A 15983-nucleotide genomic window follows, 5' to 3' on the forward strand; every position below is an offset into this window, starting at 1 on the left:
GGAGAGCATCCTGTGCTTCAGCATCAACGTGTGGCATGGAGGCTGCACAGCTGCAGAAAGAAAAGCTTTGCAGAGAGTGGTGAAGGCTGCACAGAAGTCTGTTGGAGTCAGTCTCACCACCATCACAGACATCTACACCCCCAGATGCAGGAAGAGGGCCACCTGCATCCTGAAGGACATCACTCACCCAACACACACACTTTTTCCCCACTCCCCTCAGGAAGGAGGTTGAGGAGCATTAAGTGTAGAACCACTAGACTGAGGAACAGCTTCTACCCTGAGGCTGTTAGACTCATGAATCTCTAACCAAAATAATCACTGTGAAAAACCACATCATGTTGCTGCTGATCTGTTTCATGTTGCTGCTGATCTGTTTCATGTTGCTGCTGATCTGTTTCATGTTGCTGCTGATCTGTTTCATGTTGCTGTGTTCATGCGTGCTCAACTGCTCACACAGACTCGTGTTCGTTCTGCTGTTTGGCGTAATGTTTTTACTGTACAGTAAATTTAAAGAGAGACAGAGTCTGGTGCAGTTGTTGACAGCCTGCCAGTTGTTATGGAGCTAGTCTAAAAATATTCACACGTGGTACACCAAGATGCGTACTTGGATCTTATTGAACGCATCTTGTCTTGCACATTTGTGAATATTTTTTTAGACTAGTTTAGCTCCATAGTTAGTCCACTTTCTGGAAACCAGTGATTCCCGAGCTGTTTCGCTGCCGCCGAGGGGCATCATTGCATCACTTTCAATCCTCCCTCTGCCTCTGTTTTGGTGGAAGGTGGTGCTGTTGCGCGCACGCTGCGGATCGTGCGCAAACTTCAGCTCGGAGCTGCAGCGGGATGTTCTCTCCCCGGACTGTGGTTATGGATCCACGCAGGGAGTCGTGATCAGGGTCCTTCCGCAGGTTTGCCAGTGTTTGCAGTGACATTCTGCTGGAGGTTCTGGAGGATCGGGTCAGCTCTGGACCAGAAGAGAAGACACACGATCCGTTTGGGCTGTCCGCAGGAAACTGAAACTCTGCAGCTTTTAAAACTCCTGTCGTCTTTCTGTGCTTTCGCCTTTTTTAAGTTGTTTTTGCTGTGATGTGAGATGTGCACGGAGCAGCCATGATGCACGCTGGAAGTTTAGCCCTCTCCTTCTGAACTCCCACCAGTTTTTGTGCATTTCCCCCCACCATTCTCCAACTTGCAGGAGGCGATCAGAGCAAATGGCCAACGCGCGCAAACCGCGGCTGTGCGTCATCGCCAAACGGGAGAACGGGTATGGGTTCCACCTGCACGGAGAGAAGGGGAAAAGTGGACAGTTCATCCGCAAAGTGGAGCCCGCGTCCCCAGCGGAGGAGTCGGGGCTGCGCGCCGGGGACAGAGTGGTGGAGGTGAACGGAGTCAACGTGGAGAAGGAGACGCACCACCAGGCGAGTGGCTCCATTCATATTTATGATTTGGACTCGAGTTACAGCCCTGGGTTTCTGCAGGGGTGCATCAACAGGTCACACAGGTTGGCACGCTTCAGGAGGTTTTGTCTGAGCACTTTCATTAACAACAACCACTAAAACCAGCTTTATCTGTCTTACTGCATTTTGTGCAGACAGAGCTTAAAAAACCCAGATGCGTCCTCTTTAATAAAGACTTTGGCTGTTTGTCTGCTGATAAGAAGACCTTTCCAGATACGAGTCCCAGACTAACCAGCCTCTGCCTGTTCAGCCATGTGTCTGAGCCAAGAAGTGTCTGCAAATATCTGCTGCCACTGTAAATCAGGTTCAAACTGTCTCCAGTCCTGGCTCTGTGTGCAGCTGGGCTTCAACCAACTGGGGCTCTGAACACATTCTTTCCACTGTTCATTCCCTGTTCATCAACTTTAGTTTGACACATGACATGAGCTGTCATTTTCACTTCATCCTGTGCTTCTGGTGTTGGATGATGATGCTCGAGCACATCTAAACTGTTTCAAAACATCACAGTGTGAATGTTTTGTTATTTGCATGAGCGGATTCAGAATGACTTCTTTAATTCTCCCATTCACACATCGTATTCCAGGACTGACCTCAAACATTGTTCTGGTTTCACAAATACAGTGGCCCAGGAGGGTAAAAGGAGTTACAACATTAAATAAAACTTCCATTCATCCATTATCTTCATCTGCTTCTTCTTTGTTGGGTTGCAGGGGTTACTGTGCAAGAGGCAGGGGACAGATCAGAGGTTCATCTCAGGGACACATAGAGACAAACAACCAACAAAACCAAAAAGGCATCCAAACATGTAAAAGAGAACCTACTAAACAATAGTGGTTCCCAACCCTGGTCCCTGAGGAACACCATCCTGCTTGTTTTAGTTGTTTCCCTGCTTCAACACACCTGAATCAATGATTTAATGGCTTCATCAAGTTCTGCAGAAGCCTGTTAATCACCCATTCATTCAAATCAGGTGTGTCAAAGCAGGGAAACAACTAAAACATGCAGGATGGTGTTCCTCTCGGACCAGGGTTGGGAACCCCTGGGTTTATTATTGTAATTGGTGATTCTAATTTTTAGCTACATGAAACCCATTTTTTTTTTTTTTTTTTTTTTTTTAGATATATGTTGTTGGATGTGTTGCTTTTCATTATCTTTTTGTTATTGTTACTTTTGTAGATTTGTGATTGTATTTTGCCTAACGTGGTTGTGTTGTGAAGTTTCACTACCCAACAGAAGATTTTCAGTCATCTGTCAGTTCTAGACGAAGGAAAATCAACTCATGTTCACTTCAGGAAAATTGACTTGATTTCTTGACACTTTTTTATCTATTGTTGTTACGTTGAGGAAAATTCACCAATCAGATCACGTTTGACCGAAATTAGACAATTTACTGCTTGACCAACCAGGGATTTAAAATATATATATTTTTTTTAATCCAAAAGTTCAAACCCAGGAAAATGGTGGTTACTTTAAACTTTTTGTTTTTTTCCAGTTTTGGTCACTTTGTACCCAGACATTTGTGGGTATGAAAAATTAATCATTTTGTACCTGCAGTGACAGCTGACAATTTAAAGCAATCAATATTACTATAGGTGGCACAGCGGTGCAGTTGGTAGAGCTGTCTCCTCTCAGTGAGAAGGTTGCCGGATCAAATCCCGGCTGGGAGCCTTTCTGGGTGGAGTTTGCTTGTTCTCTCCGTGCATGCGTGGGTTTTCTCCGGGTACTCCGGTTTCCTCTCACAGACCAAAAACATGCATGTTAGACTGATTGGTAACTCTAAATTGTCCCTAGGTGTGAGTGACAGTGAATGGTTGATTGTCTCTGTGCTCCTGTGATGGACTGGAGACCAGTCCAGGGTGTCCCCCACATCTCACACTGCTGGATATGGGCACCAGTGACCTTAAAAGGAAGAAGTGGGTAAAGACGATGGATGGATATTACTATAATCTACTCATGTGGGTAGGATTTGGTTAAGAATAAGACAAAACCCACTGGGTAAGAGCAATGAAGTAAAAATAACTAGTTATTGATATAAAGAGAATTGATTATTCAAAGTGATGTTGAGTTAAAGTATGAAAGTTGTATCCCCTTAAACCAAACATTCAGAAAGTGCGATGATTTTCAGCTGTAATGATTGTTCAAAGCCAACATATGGGATGGATTTGTTGTATTTTTAACTTTTATTTTAATGTTTCTCCAAACAAAATGATGACGAGTCATTCTGTCTGCCTGTCAGGTGGTGCAGCGGATCAAGGCAGTGGACCATGAGACGCGGTTGCTGGTGGTTGATCAGGAGACGTACGACAGCCTGCGCAGCCTCCATCTCACAGCCACGGAGGACATGGCCATTCTCGGGACGGCAGTTGCTGCACCTTCACCCCCTGCTTCCCCGTCTCCGGTGCCGTCCTCGACCCCCGCCTCCCCCACCAAGAAGCGCCAGAACGGCTCTGTGTCCAAGCAGCCCTCCACGCAGAGCAGCCAGGTGCAGAAGCCCACTAGGAGGTCACCATCAAAGGCTGTGAAGAAGGTAGGATGGATGTAGAAGAAAAACACATTTCCTATAGGACTGCAGGCATGCAAGCCACAGATTCTGCTTGAACACGCCTCACACTTGTTGTCTGACTGCTGCGCCGCATCCGATTAAAGGAGTTGTGCAGGTTCTGCAACTTTTCACGCAAGTGTTTCATTGAATGTGTGAGCTAGACACATTCCAGATGCAAGAGGGAAAGAAGAAGGTGAAATGTCAGGAGGTGGAACCTGTTAGAAGTCATAATGCGGGGTGTTGTTCACAATGTAAAGAAATATGCTCGTGTTTCTCCCCACTTTACATTCAGTAATTACATAAAGACCTATAAGCGTTTGGCAGCTTGGTTTTCATTATGCTCAGGTGGCAATGTGTTACAGAGCACAGGTCCAATCAGATTTGGTTTCAGCTATCAGAGAGACGAGTCGACTTCTGCTTTCTGCATCTACACACGTGTTTTTGATTTTAGGTTTGCCCTGCTGACATGCAAGCAGCGCTCAGGCCCGATTTCTACATGAGGACTGACAGGTCCAATCAGCTCCATTTTAAATGTGCTGGGGTCATTGTTTAATGCTGGCTCTGTGTTCTGTGGGGAGCGTTTGGAGCGGCCACTGGAGCCAGGTTTGGGAATTGTGTTGCTTTTATTGTCCTAATGAATCCAATAGCTTTAAAAGATGAGGCTCTGACACAATGCACTGATTCAGCGTTCAATATCTTCTGCAGTCCTCTTTTATGCTCCTAGCTGAGGGGGTGGGTTTGGCTTTCATTTAAACGGGGGATAAAACAGTCTGGTCAGCAATGAAACTAAGAGAAACAACAAGAAGCTATGACCAGTACAGATATGCTAATTGGTTTTGTGGTTTATTTTTTTGATTTTGACAGTAGACCTTGGTTTTCCTCTTGCTAATCCAATGGAGCTCCAAATGTGCCGACAGCAGCACATTTGTCTCATATTTTATGTTTTAAGACGTAGCAGAATACGGGGGCTGAGACTCAGAGAAGTCAATGCTAAATCTGAAGATTAGTTGGAAGTGAGCTCCCACCACATACAGGAGGGGAAAACAAACGTTTGCCGTGTGTTTGGGAGAAAAAGAAGACTGTACTGGTACCACCCATTCAACCACTTAGCTGAACTGCACAAACTAGTGTTTCATGTTACCATGCTTCCATTTTCATTTCACAAGAAAAAGTTTCAATTGGGATGCAGTGGTCGTTGATTTCTGGATGTCAGTCAAACACTGTAAGAGCTAAGCCTTCAGGAGGAAGCAATATTGTAATAACCTTCAACACTTTGGAATTAAAAGCTTTATAGGGGTGCAGTGTACTTATATTTTGTACTTTCAGTTTCACAACAAAGGAACTCACATGAAGTGCTTTTTATCCTTTCTACACATTCAGGTACAACATCTGACTGATGGTTTCTGTTTCTTCTACAGCCACTAAAAACAACCTGAACATAGATGCTAAGCCAAGAGTAGACAGAGCAGCCATTAGGGACAACCCATCTGAATACATTACTTGAAAGAATACACCCATTTCTGTCCCAATATTACCCAGAAGGCACTGCGACTCACACAGCCGCTTGTGTTCCAGTACATGTAATTCAAATAACTTACTGTTACTGTAAAATTTCATCATATAATGAAACTGAAGAATTGTAATATAAAAATGATCAATGTAAACCTAAATGAAACATTTGACCATTATTTTTTAGAGCAATTACAATTTTACTGTGATTTAAAAAAAAAATTATAGGTTGCAATTGAATGCATTATAAATAATAATGTGGTAAAAAAGAAAAAAAACTCTTTGCAGGGCCTTCCTGACGGCTCAGAGTCTTGTGTTTTGGTCCTGCCCGTGCTACATAAATGTTGTGATTGGTTTATTTTCCTGTCAGTTACTGAACAAACTCATCCTGGAGAGACTTTGACAGAAATTATTGGGCCTTCTCTGAAGGTATAGAAGGCCTTCGGGGTTCCCCACTGCTGGATAGTGGCTTGTTTGTTTCCTAATGAACCTACAAGTAAAGTAAAATACAAAATAGATGCAAGATTCCTGTCAAAGATTATATTATTTTACTATATTATTATTATTATTATTATTATTATTATTATTGCATATGGAAATACAGAGAAGTACGTAATCAAAGCCCTTAATTAAAGGTTGACTGATAAGTGTTTTTGTATTTAGCCTATCTTTAAGAATCAGAGCAACTCATCCTTAAATGCTGAATTAGAGGAGGGTCCCTGAGATTGAGGATAAAGAGATTCAGGGCTTCAATTTTATTCATCTATAAAAGAAACATCAGTTCTTCTGAATTTAAAATACATCTGCAGACTGAAAATCCTAAAAATGTAAGCCAAATAAAACAAATGTTTTCCTTTTACTCTTCTCTCTTCGCAGCAACAGTCAAAGTAAGCAGGAACTTTTCTGCAACTGTGGTTACCTTCACATTTGTCCAATAAATAACCTCACTGGAGGTTTCGTGATTGTTTGTGCATGTGTTCTCCACACAAGAGGACTCTGCAGCTCTCCTCTGTTTTATGGTCACTCATCTCCAGGGTTGACTTTGTGCTGCGTTCCTCTGTGTTTACTTGCTTCTTGACTTGTCAAACAGCAGAGTTTCCAGATTATATGTGTATTTAGGATACGGCATGTGTGTGGTTTGCTCATTTTTATCCTCTATTTGGATCTTTATCATCGCTGTCACAGAAAAGGCCAGAAAATTGTGGAGATCTTGTTTTTTGTTTTTTCATAACCTAAAGTTAGGATTGCAGATTATTTTTGAAACCTCAGTCTTAACTTTTAGTGCTTTATACCTCACATCTGTTTAAAAGTGGTGTTTAAAAGCTTAGTGGTTATCACTGTTGCATCACAGGAATAAGGCCCTGGGTTCAATCACCAGTTTGGACCTGGGGTCTTTCTGGGTGGAGTTTGCATGTTCTCCTCATGCTTGTGTGCGCGTTCTTTCAGTTTCCTCCCACAGTCCAAAAACATGCATGCTTAGGCTTCCTTAAGGCCCAGGCCTCCCTCGCAAAAGAGATTTGGGACCTCATTAGGGTTCGTCTGGTTCAATAAAGGTTAACAAATTAAACTTTACTTTCTAATTTGTCGGCCATTCTGATGACGGCCAGAGGAAATGCAGTGAATGAAACGCTGAGGCTTGAGGAACATTATGTGCCAAGGGATGAGATGGATCACTTTACCAAAACGCACACCTGAGGTGTCAGAGCTCTGGTCTTCCTCCACTTCATTCACACACACACACACAAACACACACAAAGAGGTGTGTCCCTGTGGTATGCTTTAGAAAACGTGTTGGGTGTCACTTTCTCACCAGAACCTTGTTTTAGCGTCACACATGCACACGTGCATGATCGTCCACTCACACATGTTTCAATGTAAATCAGTCATCTAAATTTGATCCAAAAGTTTTAATGTCTGCTGACTTTGTGTCTCTCTCATGATCTCCATGAACTTTATCCACAACCTAGTGTGTCGTTGTTGTAACACTTCCCACACTCTTGCAATGTTCTAAAGTCTTAACCTATATAAATTTAACAACATACGTATATGTACTATACAGTACTGCAATATTTTACTCACCAGCTCTGCAGAACAGCAGCTCAGTTCTGGTCGGGCTCAGTTCCAGTTGGGCAGACCTACCCTGCAGCGACAAAGCCCACCGCCCCGTCCAGGCTGATGTGCACGTGAATAATTGAGCTTCAGAATTATTTGCAACTTTCCTGCCAGTTCTGTGAGTTTGCGTTGCAAAACTTTCCCTCCATTTCAGCAGAAAACAGTGGCCGGAAGCACTGTTGGCTTCTGGGTAGTGTATTTCTTTTTGACTGGCGTTACAGTATAGGCTTGTTGAAAGAAAACTACAAAATGGCAGCACCTGTTCCAACTTTTTATCCCATACTGTCCCAATCATGTGAGCAATATTAAAGTTGACAATCGTTGAAAAACCGTGAAGTAACGAGGGACTACTGCAATATCATTAGCTTTTATATCATTAGCCTAAATGGTAACTCTTTATTGGCGTGAATGTGTTTTTCTCATGTAACCCGCCTCATCACTGCTGGATATGAGCACCAGCGACCCCCGTGACCCAGATAGGAAGAAACAGGTAGAGATAATGGATAGATGTTTGTTTCCTGTTGACGGTTTTCTTTACCCTGTAATAGTTATCACACACACCTGTCAGCAGTCTGCAATCATCCCACCTGTTCTCACTTCCTAATCATCCCCTCCAGCAGATTAAGCTCTCTGGTTTTATTCCTTTACTGTCAGATCCTCATACGTGAGCTCTGGTTTGTGTCCTGACTCATGTTTCCAGTCCTGTTTTGTCTTTATTTATACAACAGATTTATGTGGAAATATGCCTGCTTGCCTGTGATCTGTCTGCACCCTTGGGTCCTGCACAGAATCTTTTAGTATGTTGATTTATTTTTTCCCCACACAAACACATGCACTGGTGCATTCTCAGCTGCTTTTGTTGGTTTGTTTTGTAGCAGCACTGACAGACTTTAAGATTAGGGATGCACGATATTGGATTTTTGGTCGATATCCGATATGCCGATATGTTAAAACTTAATTGGCTGATAACTGATACCAATACCGATATTTTGTCCCTAGACCTATTTAGAGACTACATATCTTTCTCTGCGGTGGAATTAAAATACTACATTATTCTGCATGGTCTTTGTCAGTTTGGCCTGCTGCCAAATACAGATAATAAAAAGTGGGCTGAAAATGATGTAACACTTCAACTTGGATTATGTTTAATGTCAAATTTATTCATGACATTTACTCTCTCCAACAATGACAACACTCAAACAGTACAAATTTGTAAATTTACACAAATCTAAACTCAACAGCGCATGTGATGTCATAGTGTTGTGCTGGTGCTGCAGGCATCCTTGTTACTGGTTGTCATACAAAAACGGCGCTTTTTATATCGGCGAGTTATTTTGATGGAATGGCCGATGTCCGAAATTTAACTTTATCGCTAATATCGTCCGATACCGATGCGATGACGATAATATTGTGCATCCCTATTTAAGATGACAGTCCACATAGGGAAAACCGAGGAGTTTGCATGAATGTGCAAAGACAGCATTTAGCAGAAGATGTTTCTGCATTTCTTTTTATTTTATACTTGTATTGTTTCTATTTCTCAGCATGGTCACGTCAGACAGAGTAAGAAGCAGCTGAAATGTTCCAGACGATTGATTTTCCTGTCAGCGTACATGTGAGCAGCGTTTTGTATTTTTAAAATACTATATATATATATATATCTACAGTACATCATGTTAAAGATCTGCAGGAGCTTTTCAAGGCCATCTGCTTCTAATCCGAGCCAACACACCTGGTAAAATGCTCAGAGTTGGAGGAGGAGGCCGTTGTTTAAGGGAGTGCATGAGTTTAACCTAATTCTGCCGTGTTTAGCCTGCGGGTCTCAGTTTGAACTTTTAATAAGATTTGTTGTGTGCACATGCAACCATGTTGCATGATTTTGTCTTTATGGTCAAGCATGGAGGTTTACGTGCGCATTTGTGCGCAGCCACAGACGCACACGTGTGTCCCAGGTGGTAAAACTGTAAATGACTGTTTTCCAACTTGACAACAGACTAAACAAGAGAAAACGGGAAGAGAAGCAGAACCAAACAGTTTATCCTCAAAAAATCTTCTGTTGGATTCCTTTATAATGAATTCCATATATGACAAGTAAAAGCTCAGTTTATTTAGATTTGTGTATTTTTTGTTTTTTAGCATTAAACGACAGATTGATCAGTAAACAGAACATTTTTCTGAACTTCCAGTTTTGCTCCTTCCCGTTTGGTTTTGGGTCACTGATCCTACCTCCAAAAGTACTGGTTATCTTTGACCATTAGTTTATAAAAACAGTAGGAACAGAAACCATGACAGGACTCAGACCTTGACCTGTTTCCTGGCCCAGCTTCTCATTTTGCCCGAGATAATGGAGAAAAGATGTTTCCTGTTAGCTTTAACGGAACAGCAAGAGATCATCTGAACATTGTCAATACTTCAGCCTGATGATTGACCAGGAGTTTGGTTTTTGTTATCAGAAAAGAACAAAATCTGAATTGTTGCTCCGATAAAATATATAATTTTCTGTTGCGTTTTATTAACAATGTTGATATTGTCTTTTTAACCACAGCTCTGTTCAAATGGATCAAGAAAAACAAGACGGTGACAAACTTCAGATTACGTTAAACATTTTAGCTTTGAGTTGTCTCCACTTTGAGAACATTTCTTCATACGAACATCTGGAGCTGGTGTTAAAGACCCCCCACCCCCAGCTTTGAATACCATTGGTGTTACATCAGGGGTCCTGATTCAGTCTGTGTGTGTGTTTAAGTGTGTGTTGGGGTAATAAATGAATCAAAAGCTTAGTGGAAGGTGCATAATGTCAGGGCGATACGAACAACTGAGCGTATTGTTTTAAAAGTGCGTGGGTTGGTATGTGAGGTCGAGCACAGCTCTGCGTTTATGTTTTATCTCCCTCTGCGGAGCCGACAATATATTCGAGCCTCGTCTTTGTGACCCAGAGGAAGTTAACTTCACCGTTTCTCTGCAGAGAATAGGAAATAATCGCTCACAGAGAATGGGATTGTTAAACAGATTTATTCATGTCTCTGAATTCCAAGCATTGAATTCAGAAACTCAGTGAAAAATGTATTCCAAATGAAAATTGTTGACGCTTTCAGCAAAAATATGAGAGATAAATTAGTTAAGACACAACAATTAATTGTTTTTATTGTAAATTTGTGTATTCCAAGAAAGTAAATAACCAAAACAACTGCTGCAAAATGTATAAAGATAATTTTAGAATTGCTGCATGTGGACTGAATTAAATCCAGACTATTAAATTTATGATCTGCTTTAAAATGATATGTTGGGCCTTGATGCCAACACTCGATTGTTGTAAGAACTTTGAAACCAAATTTAAGCTAATTTAAACGTATTATTCAGCACCTTTTAAAACAACAGGTGTTAAAAAATGTGCTGTGCAATAACAAAAAAATGAATGAAGACAAACTAAACAAATATAAATGTTAAATGAAAGTTAAAAAATATAAATAAGTGTAAGGTCACGCATTTTTTTGAATGCCAAAGTTTTAAAGAAAAATCTGTTTACACTCAAAGTATGTGTATCTCTGCAATTTAGTTCAATGGACTGAATTATATCCATTTTGATGTTAAGGATGTGCAATGCCATCTATGATTCTACCCCTCCAGCTGCCCTTGGGTCAAACTGAGCCACAATGACTTTGTTTTAGAACTTAGGCTTCATGGGTCATTGTGACCAACACAGTCCAACAAAGTCTTGCAAAAAGCTTTGGTCTTCCTTTGTAAAGTAAGATTGATTTTGTGAATAAGAGTGTAAAGAAATTACATATTTATTTGGAATAAACCCAGATGGAAACAGAAAGAAAGGTGGACCTAGACCAGAGCCTTGGGGAACCTCACTTGTGAGAGGTGCAGGAGATGGTGATAGAAAGCTTCAGTCTGTTTGGTAATATTTAAACCAACTAAGAGCACTTTAGTGAATCAACAGCACAGGGCTCCACTCTAAAGATTATGATGATCTAACGTGATTTGATTATTCCATTCTGTGATTAATAAAATATCATTTAAGACATTTAAATTTGAGCTCTAAATGTCTAATTTACTGTCACTAACCACATATACATTCTGATGTATTTTTATTATTATGCAACGTTTAAATGGAAACTTCGAACATGCTCTTGTGGTTTAATTACAGACCTCGTCTAGTCTGAAAAGTGTATTTATAATTGTTACAAAGCTCGACTCAAGTTATCACCATTATTCAGCGACTGCACTGAACATTTAAACACATTAAAGGGAGCCTTGCTATGTGCTCCGCCTCTTTATCTTTTTTTAATCATGTTTTAAATGTCACTTGTTAGATTTGCAAATAGTGGAGTCTGTGTAGGCTGCAGCCAGAGTGAAGACTGATCAATGTGCTGCCCACTCAAAAACTCAACCAAACAGAAACGTAGAGACAATGTGAAGCTCCAAGCAGACAAGTTTTTGCTTCTTTATGCAATCAGTCCTGATTTTGAAATCCTTGGAGGCTGTGAAGAAAATGTCTGTGGCTTGTTTCACTTCTACCTCTCCCCACTCATCCATCACTGTGGTTTATATCTGCTGCCACAGCTGGAGTACATTCCCACAGCAGAATGTTGTGTTTCTGACGTCCCGCTGTCGCCGCTCCGCTCACACCTCCAGATCTGTTCAGCTGCAGACACACGGTTTGCATCCGTACGGATCAGCTGGGAATTCTGCTTCTAGTCCAAACTGACAAATAAGAGAAGTCTTGCTTTGTTTGATTCTTGGGTGTCCATTTCTTAGTTTTTTTATTATAAATTTGCTGTGTGCATGGTCGTAATCAACATCTGGTTCCTGCTGTAAGAGAACCTTTTTTTGACTTTAAAATCTGGATTTGGAAGTCGGAGAGATGGAAATTCAACTTGAGACCAATACTGTTGCATTTTTCTTTTTACATTTCCCACTTTCCATTTTAGTTTGTCAGACCAAAGAAATAGTCTAAATAAACACAACACAAACTCGTCATTTTTATGATCACAGCATTAATACCAAGAAGCATTTGGGGACAATTGTATGACCTTCTAAGACATTTTATATGAGTTTTTATTTATTTCTAACACTATAATCCACAATAATTTAAATTTCAAGATACTTGACACCCTGCATTCTGTGATCTCATTTTATTTTATATTTTCTAATATCAGTAATTAATTTTTAGAGTGCCGAGTCACACTTTAAGTGTCAGACCATATATAATGGTAAATAATTATAAAACTGTTTGGGAATCTTTATCAGCTACAACTGAGCAGAATGTAATTATAAAAGTATTGTTGGATTTTGCTTATCATGAAATTTAAACGATTGTGGCTTATTTTACTTAAACACTCATTTATATTTTCATGTCTAATTAAAAAAATGCACAATAACAAATGACAGAATGCTAACCAACAGTTAGCGTGGATGTTAATTTAACGCCGAAAACACAAAAAAGCCAACAAAGCTAGCACATCATGTTGATTTATGATTTATACCCAAATGAAAAGTTTCATAGTCATCACTAAAAGTCACATTATGAGAACTTCAGCTATGATTTGTAGAAATATATTATTCCAGGTTCAGTAAAGAAACACAGCTTTAGTGTAGCATGTTTTTATTTTTAAACAATTGTTAAGTTCAACGCAAAAATCAATGCAGACATGTTCCTGTTTTTAGTAATTTACCTCGTTTCATAACGTAGCTTGATTTTATTATGTTTTCCGTCACAACTTTTATTTACTTTTCATTGTATATGCGTTTTATGGCTGTTTATTGTTGTGTGTACCTTATCTGTGGATGTCTAAAACAGGTCTCTCTTGAAAATGACTTAATGAGACTAACCTGTATAAATAAAGGTTGAATGAATGTTTGTACAACAGGAAGCTACGGCAACTCTAGCAGGACAAACAGCACAGAGCAGCAGATACTCTGCTGTTTCTCTTTAAGTGCTAACACAGATTAAAGTTAACAAATAATATTTGACATGTGAAAATGATGCGTGATGTGATGTATTAATAAACTCTAACACATCACTTTATACTGAATATTATAGAATATTTATCTTAATGCTCTACTTACTACACTTTTTTTACTCTGCCCAGTACTCTTCCTATATAATTGATTTGGTCATCCATCAACTTTATCTTCTTCTTCCTTTTTGGGTCACGGGGTCACTGGTGTCCATGTCCAGCAGTCAATGTGCGAGAGGCGGGCGACACTGGACAGGTCTCTAATCCATCACAAGGACACATAGACAACCATTCACTCTCTCACTCACACCTAGGGACAATTTAGAGTTACCAATCAACCTAACATGCATGTTTTTGGTCTGTGGGAGGAAACTGGAGTACCTGGAATAAAAACATGCATGCACGGAGAGAACATGCAAACTCCACCCAGAAAGGTCCAATTCGATCCGATGATGTTTTCCCTGAGAGGCAGCAGCTCAACCAGCTGAGCCACCCTATTATGTAGTTGCATTATTAAATTGAACTGCTGAGATTTTGTTTTCTTTAATCACGAGACAAAAATTGCAACTTGCTGTTAGCTAGCAGTGTTAATAAAAATAATAGTTACACTAATCAGTTGTTGCTGTTCTTGCTTAAAAAAAAATTAAACTAGATGTCTGCGGGGGAAATGTGTTTTTAATAGTGATCCCGACCCAGTTTGTCACAAGCTTGGTGTGAAACCGGGTCACGTCTGTGTGAATAATGGGGTCATGTTCTTTCCTAATGGGGGAGACACTTGTTAACACTCAGATGTTGGACTTTAGGCAAATCTAAGCACTTCAAACTCTTCTGTAATGTGACGGGTCTAGCAGAACGTTGGAACAAGGATGGCAGCCTGGCACAAAGAGCTCAAAAATCCAACTTTAGTTTGACAATTCGCTGATGAGACTGATCAAAACTTACAAACACTAAAGGAGCAGATTATGGAGGAGCAGGAAGCATGGACATGGATGCTAATAATGGTCAACTGAGAAAAGACAGAGTTTTTAGACCGGACAGACGAGGAGGTGGAAACGCCTGGGCTGGATGATGACTGGGGACAGGTGAGAGTGGGAGGAGCAGAGGTAGAGAAAGCAAAAGTGACTGAAGAGTGAAGGTGATACAAAAGAAAACACACGTGGTATAACTAAACTCATTATATAAATGAAACATCAAAAAAAGACTTTTAAACTAACAGGAAAAATGCCAATCCTGACACATAAAGCCATTTTGTTATTAGTGGAAATATCTCTTTAACACTTAGAGCAAAACCCAACTTAATACAAACTATAGGAGCACATCTACCAGTAGTTGTCATATGCATTATTGTGCATGTTCTACTTTGGATTGACTGGTGTCTAGAAAATGTTACATTTAAAAGGAGAAATAATTTGGTAAACGCAGTGGATTTGAAAATCGCTTTTTTTTTTTAAGCAAACAGCTAATAAACGTGAGGAAATTTCATTGAACAATGTTTGTTTTATTTTTTTTTTTTATTAAAAATTGTCTAAATTTCCACAAATGATTCACAAAGATCTTTCCACTCTGAACATACACACGCACACATGCACACGAAACCTCGACCACCTGCAAGCCGTGAGACGTTTCTGCCACACGCTGATAACAGGGGTGTGGACGCACACTCCCACAAACATCACCCCACCACCACCAACCATCTCCTGATATCACAAATAAAAAACAAAAACAGTGGGAAAGAAATAAATATAGTTACTATTTTTTTTAATCTGAGCAAAAATATCAGATGAAAAGGAAGAAAACACCGTGAAATACCAACACACTGAAAATATAATGTTTGCCAACATTCCACACAGTTTAAGTTGACCTTAAAATAAAGTTAAATATATTTTGTACAAACCTCATCGCTGAATGTGTAAAAATGCTGCTCACACAGAAGAAAGAGAAAAAAGTGAGAAAAAGAAAAAACGTGAAAGGTGATCAGCAAAAAAAAAAGTAAAGATTTAAAAGATAAGAAAAAGAATTGGGGAAGAAATTAAATTAAAGAGGTTCAAACCACCTGTTCTGTCTTTGCATAGATTTAGAAAACTTACTCTCTCTATGGAAATGAAACAAACTAAAAAGAAAAAGATAAAATAGTTATTTTCATACAGCAGACAGAAATAGCTGAAGTGAAAAGAAAAATGTTGAAAATGATACAACTTAGTATCAATTTGGACAGCCTGCATCAAAACCTGTCTCTAATCAAATCCAAAGAATGGATGAGATACATACATATATATACATATAATATGTATAATGTATGTATATATATATATATATATATATATATAAAATGTATATATGTATATATATATATATAATGTATATGTGTATATATACATAAATATATATATATATACTTAT

The 15983-nt window shown here is 39.7% G+C and overlaps 1 protein-coding gene across 1 annotated transcript in view; it reads left to right on the forward strand.

Annotated features, from left to right (window-relative positions):
* The first annotated feature begins 840 nt into the window (after positions 1-840).
* The window catches only part of LOC119420948 (Na(+)/H(+) exchange regulatory cofactor NHE-RF2), a 37613-nt gene continuing 22470 nt past the window's right edge, over positions 841-15983 (forward strand). The window contains exons 1-2 of the mRNA XM_037688330.1: positions 841-1415; positions 3691-3981. Of these exons, the coding sequence (XP_037544258.1) occupies positions 1209-1415; positions 3691-3981 (498 nt within the window). The 5' untranslated portion in view covers positions 841-1208. The remainder of the gene's footprint in view (positions 1416-3690; positions 3982-15983) is intronic.

Source organism: Nematolebias whitei, chromosome 15, assembly GCF_014905685.2.
Source record: "Nematolebias whitei isolate Nwh7 chromosome 15, NemWhi1, whole genome shotgun sequence".
Taxonomy (NCBI): domain Eukaryota; kingdom Metazoa; phylum Chordata; class Actinopteri; order Cyprinodontiformes; family Rivulidae; genus Nematolebias; species Nematolebias whitei.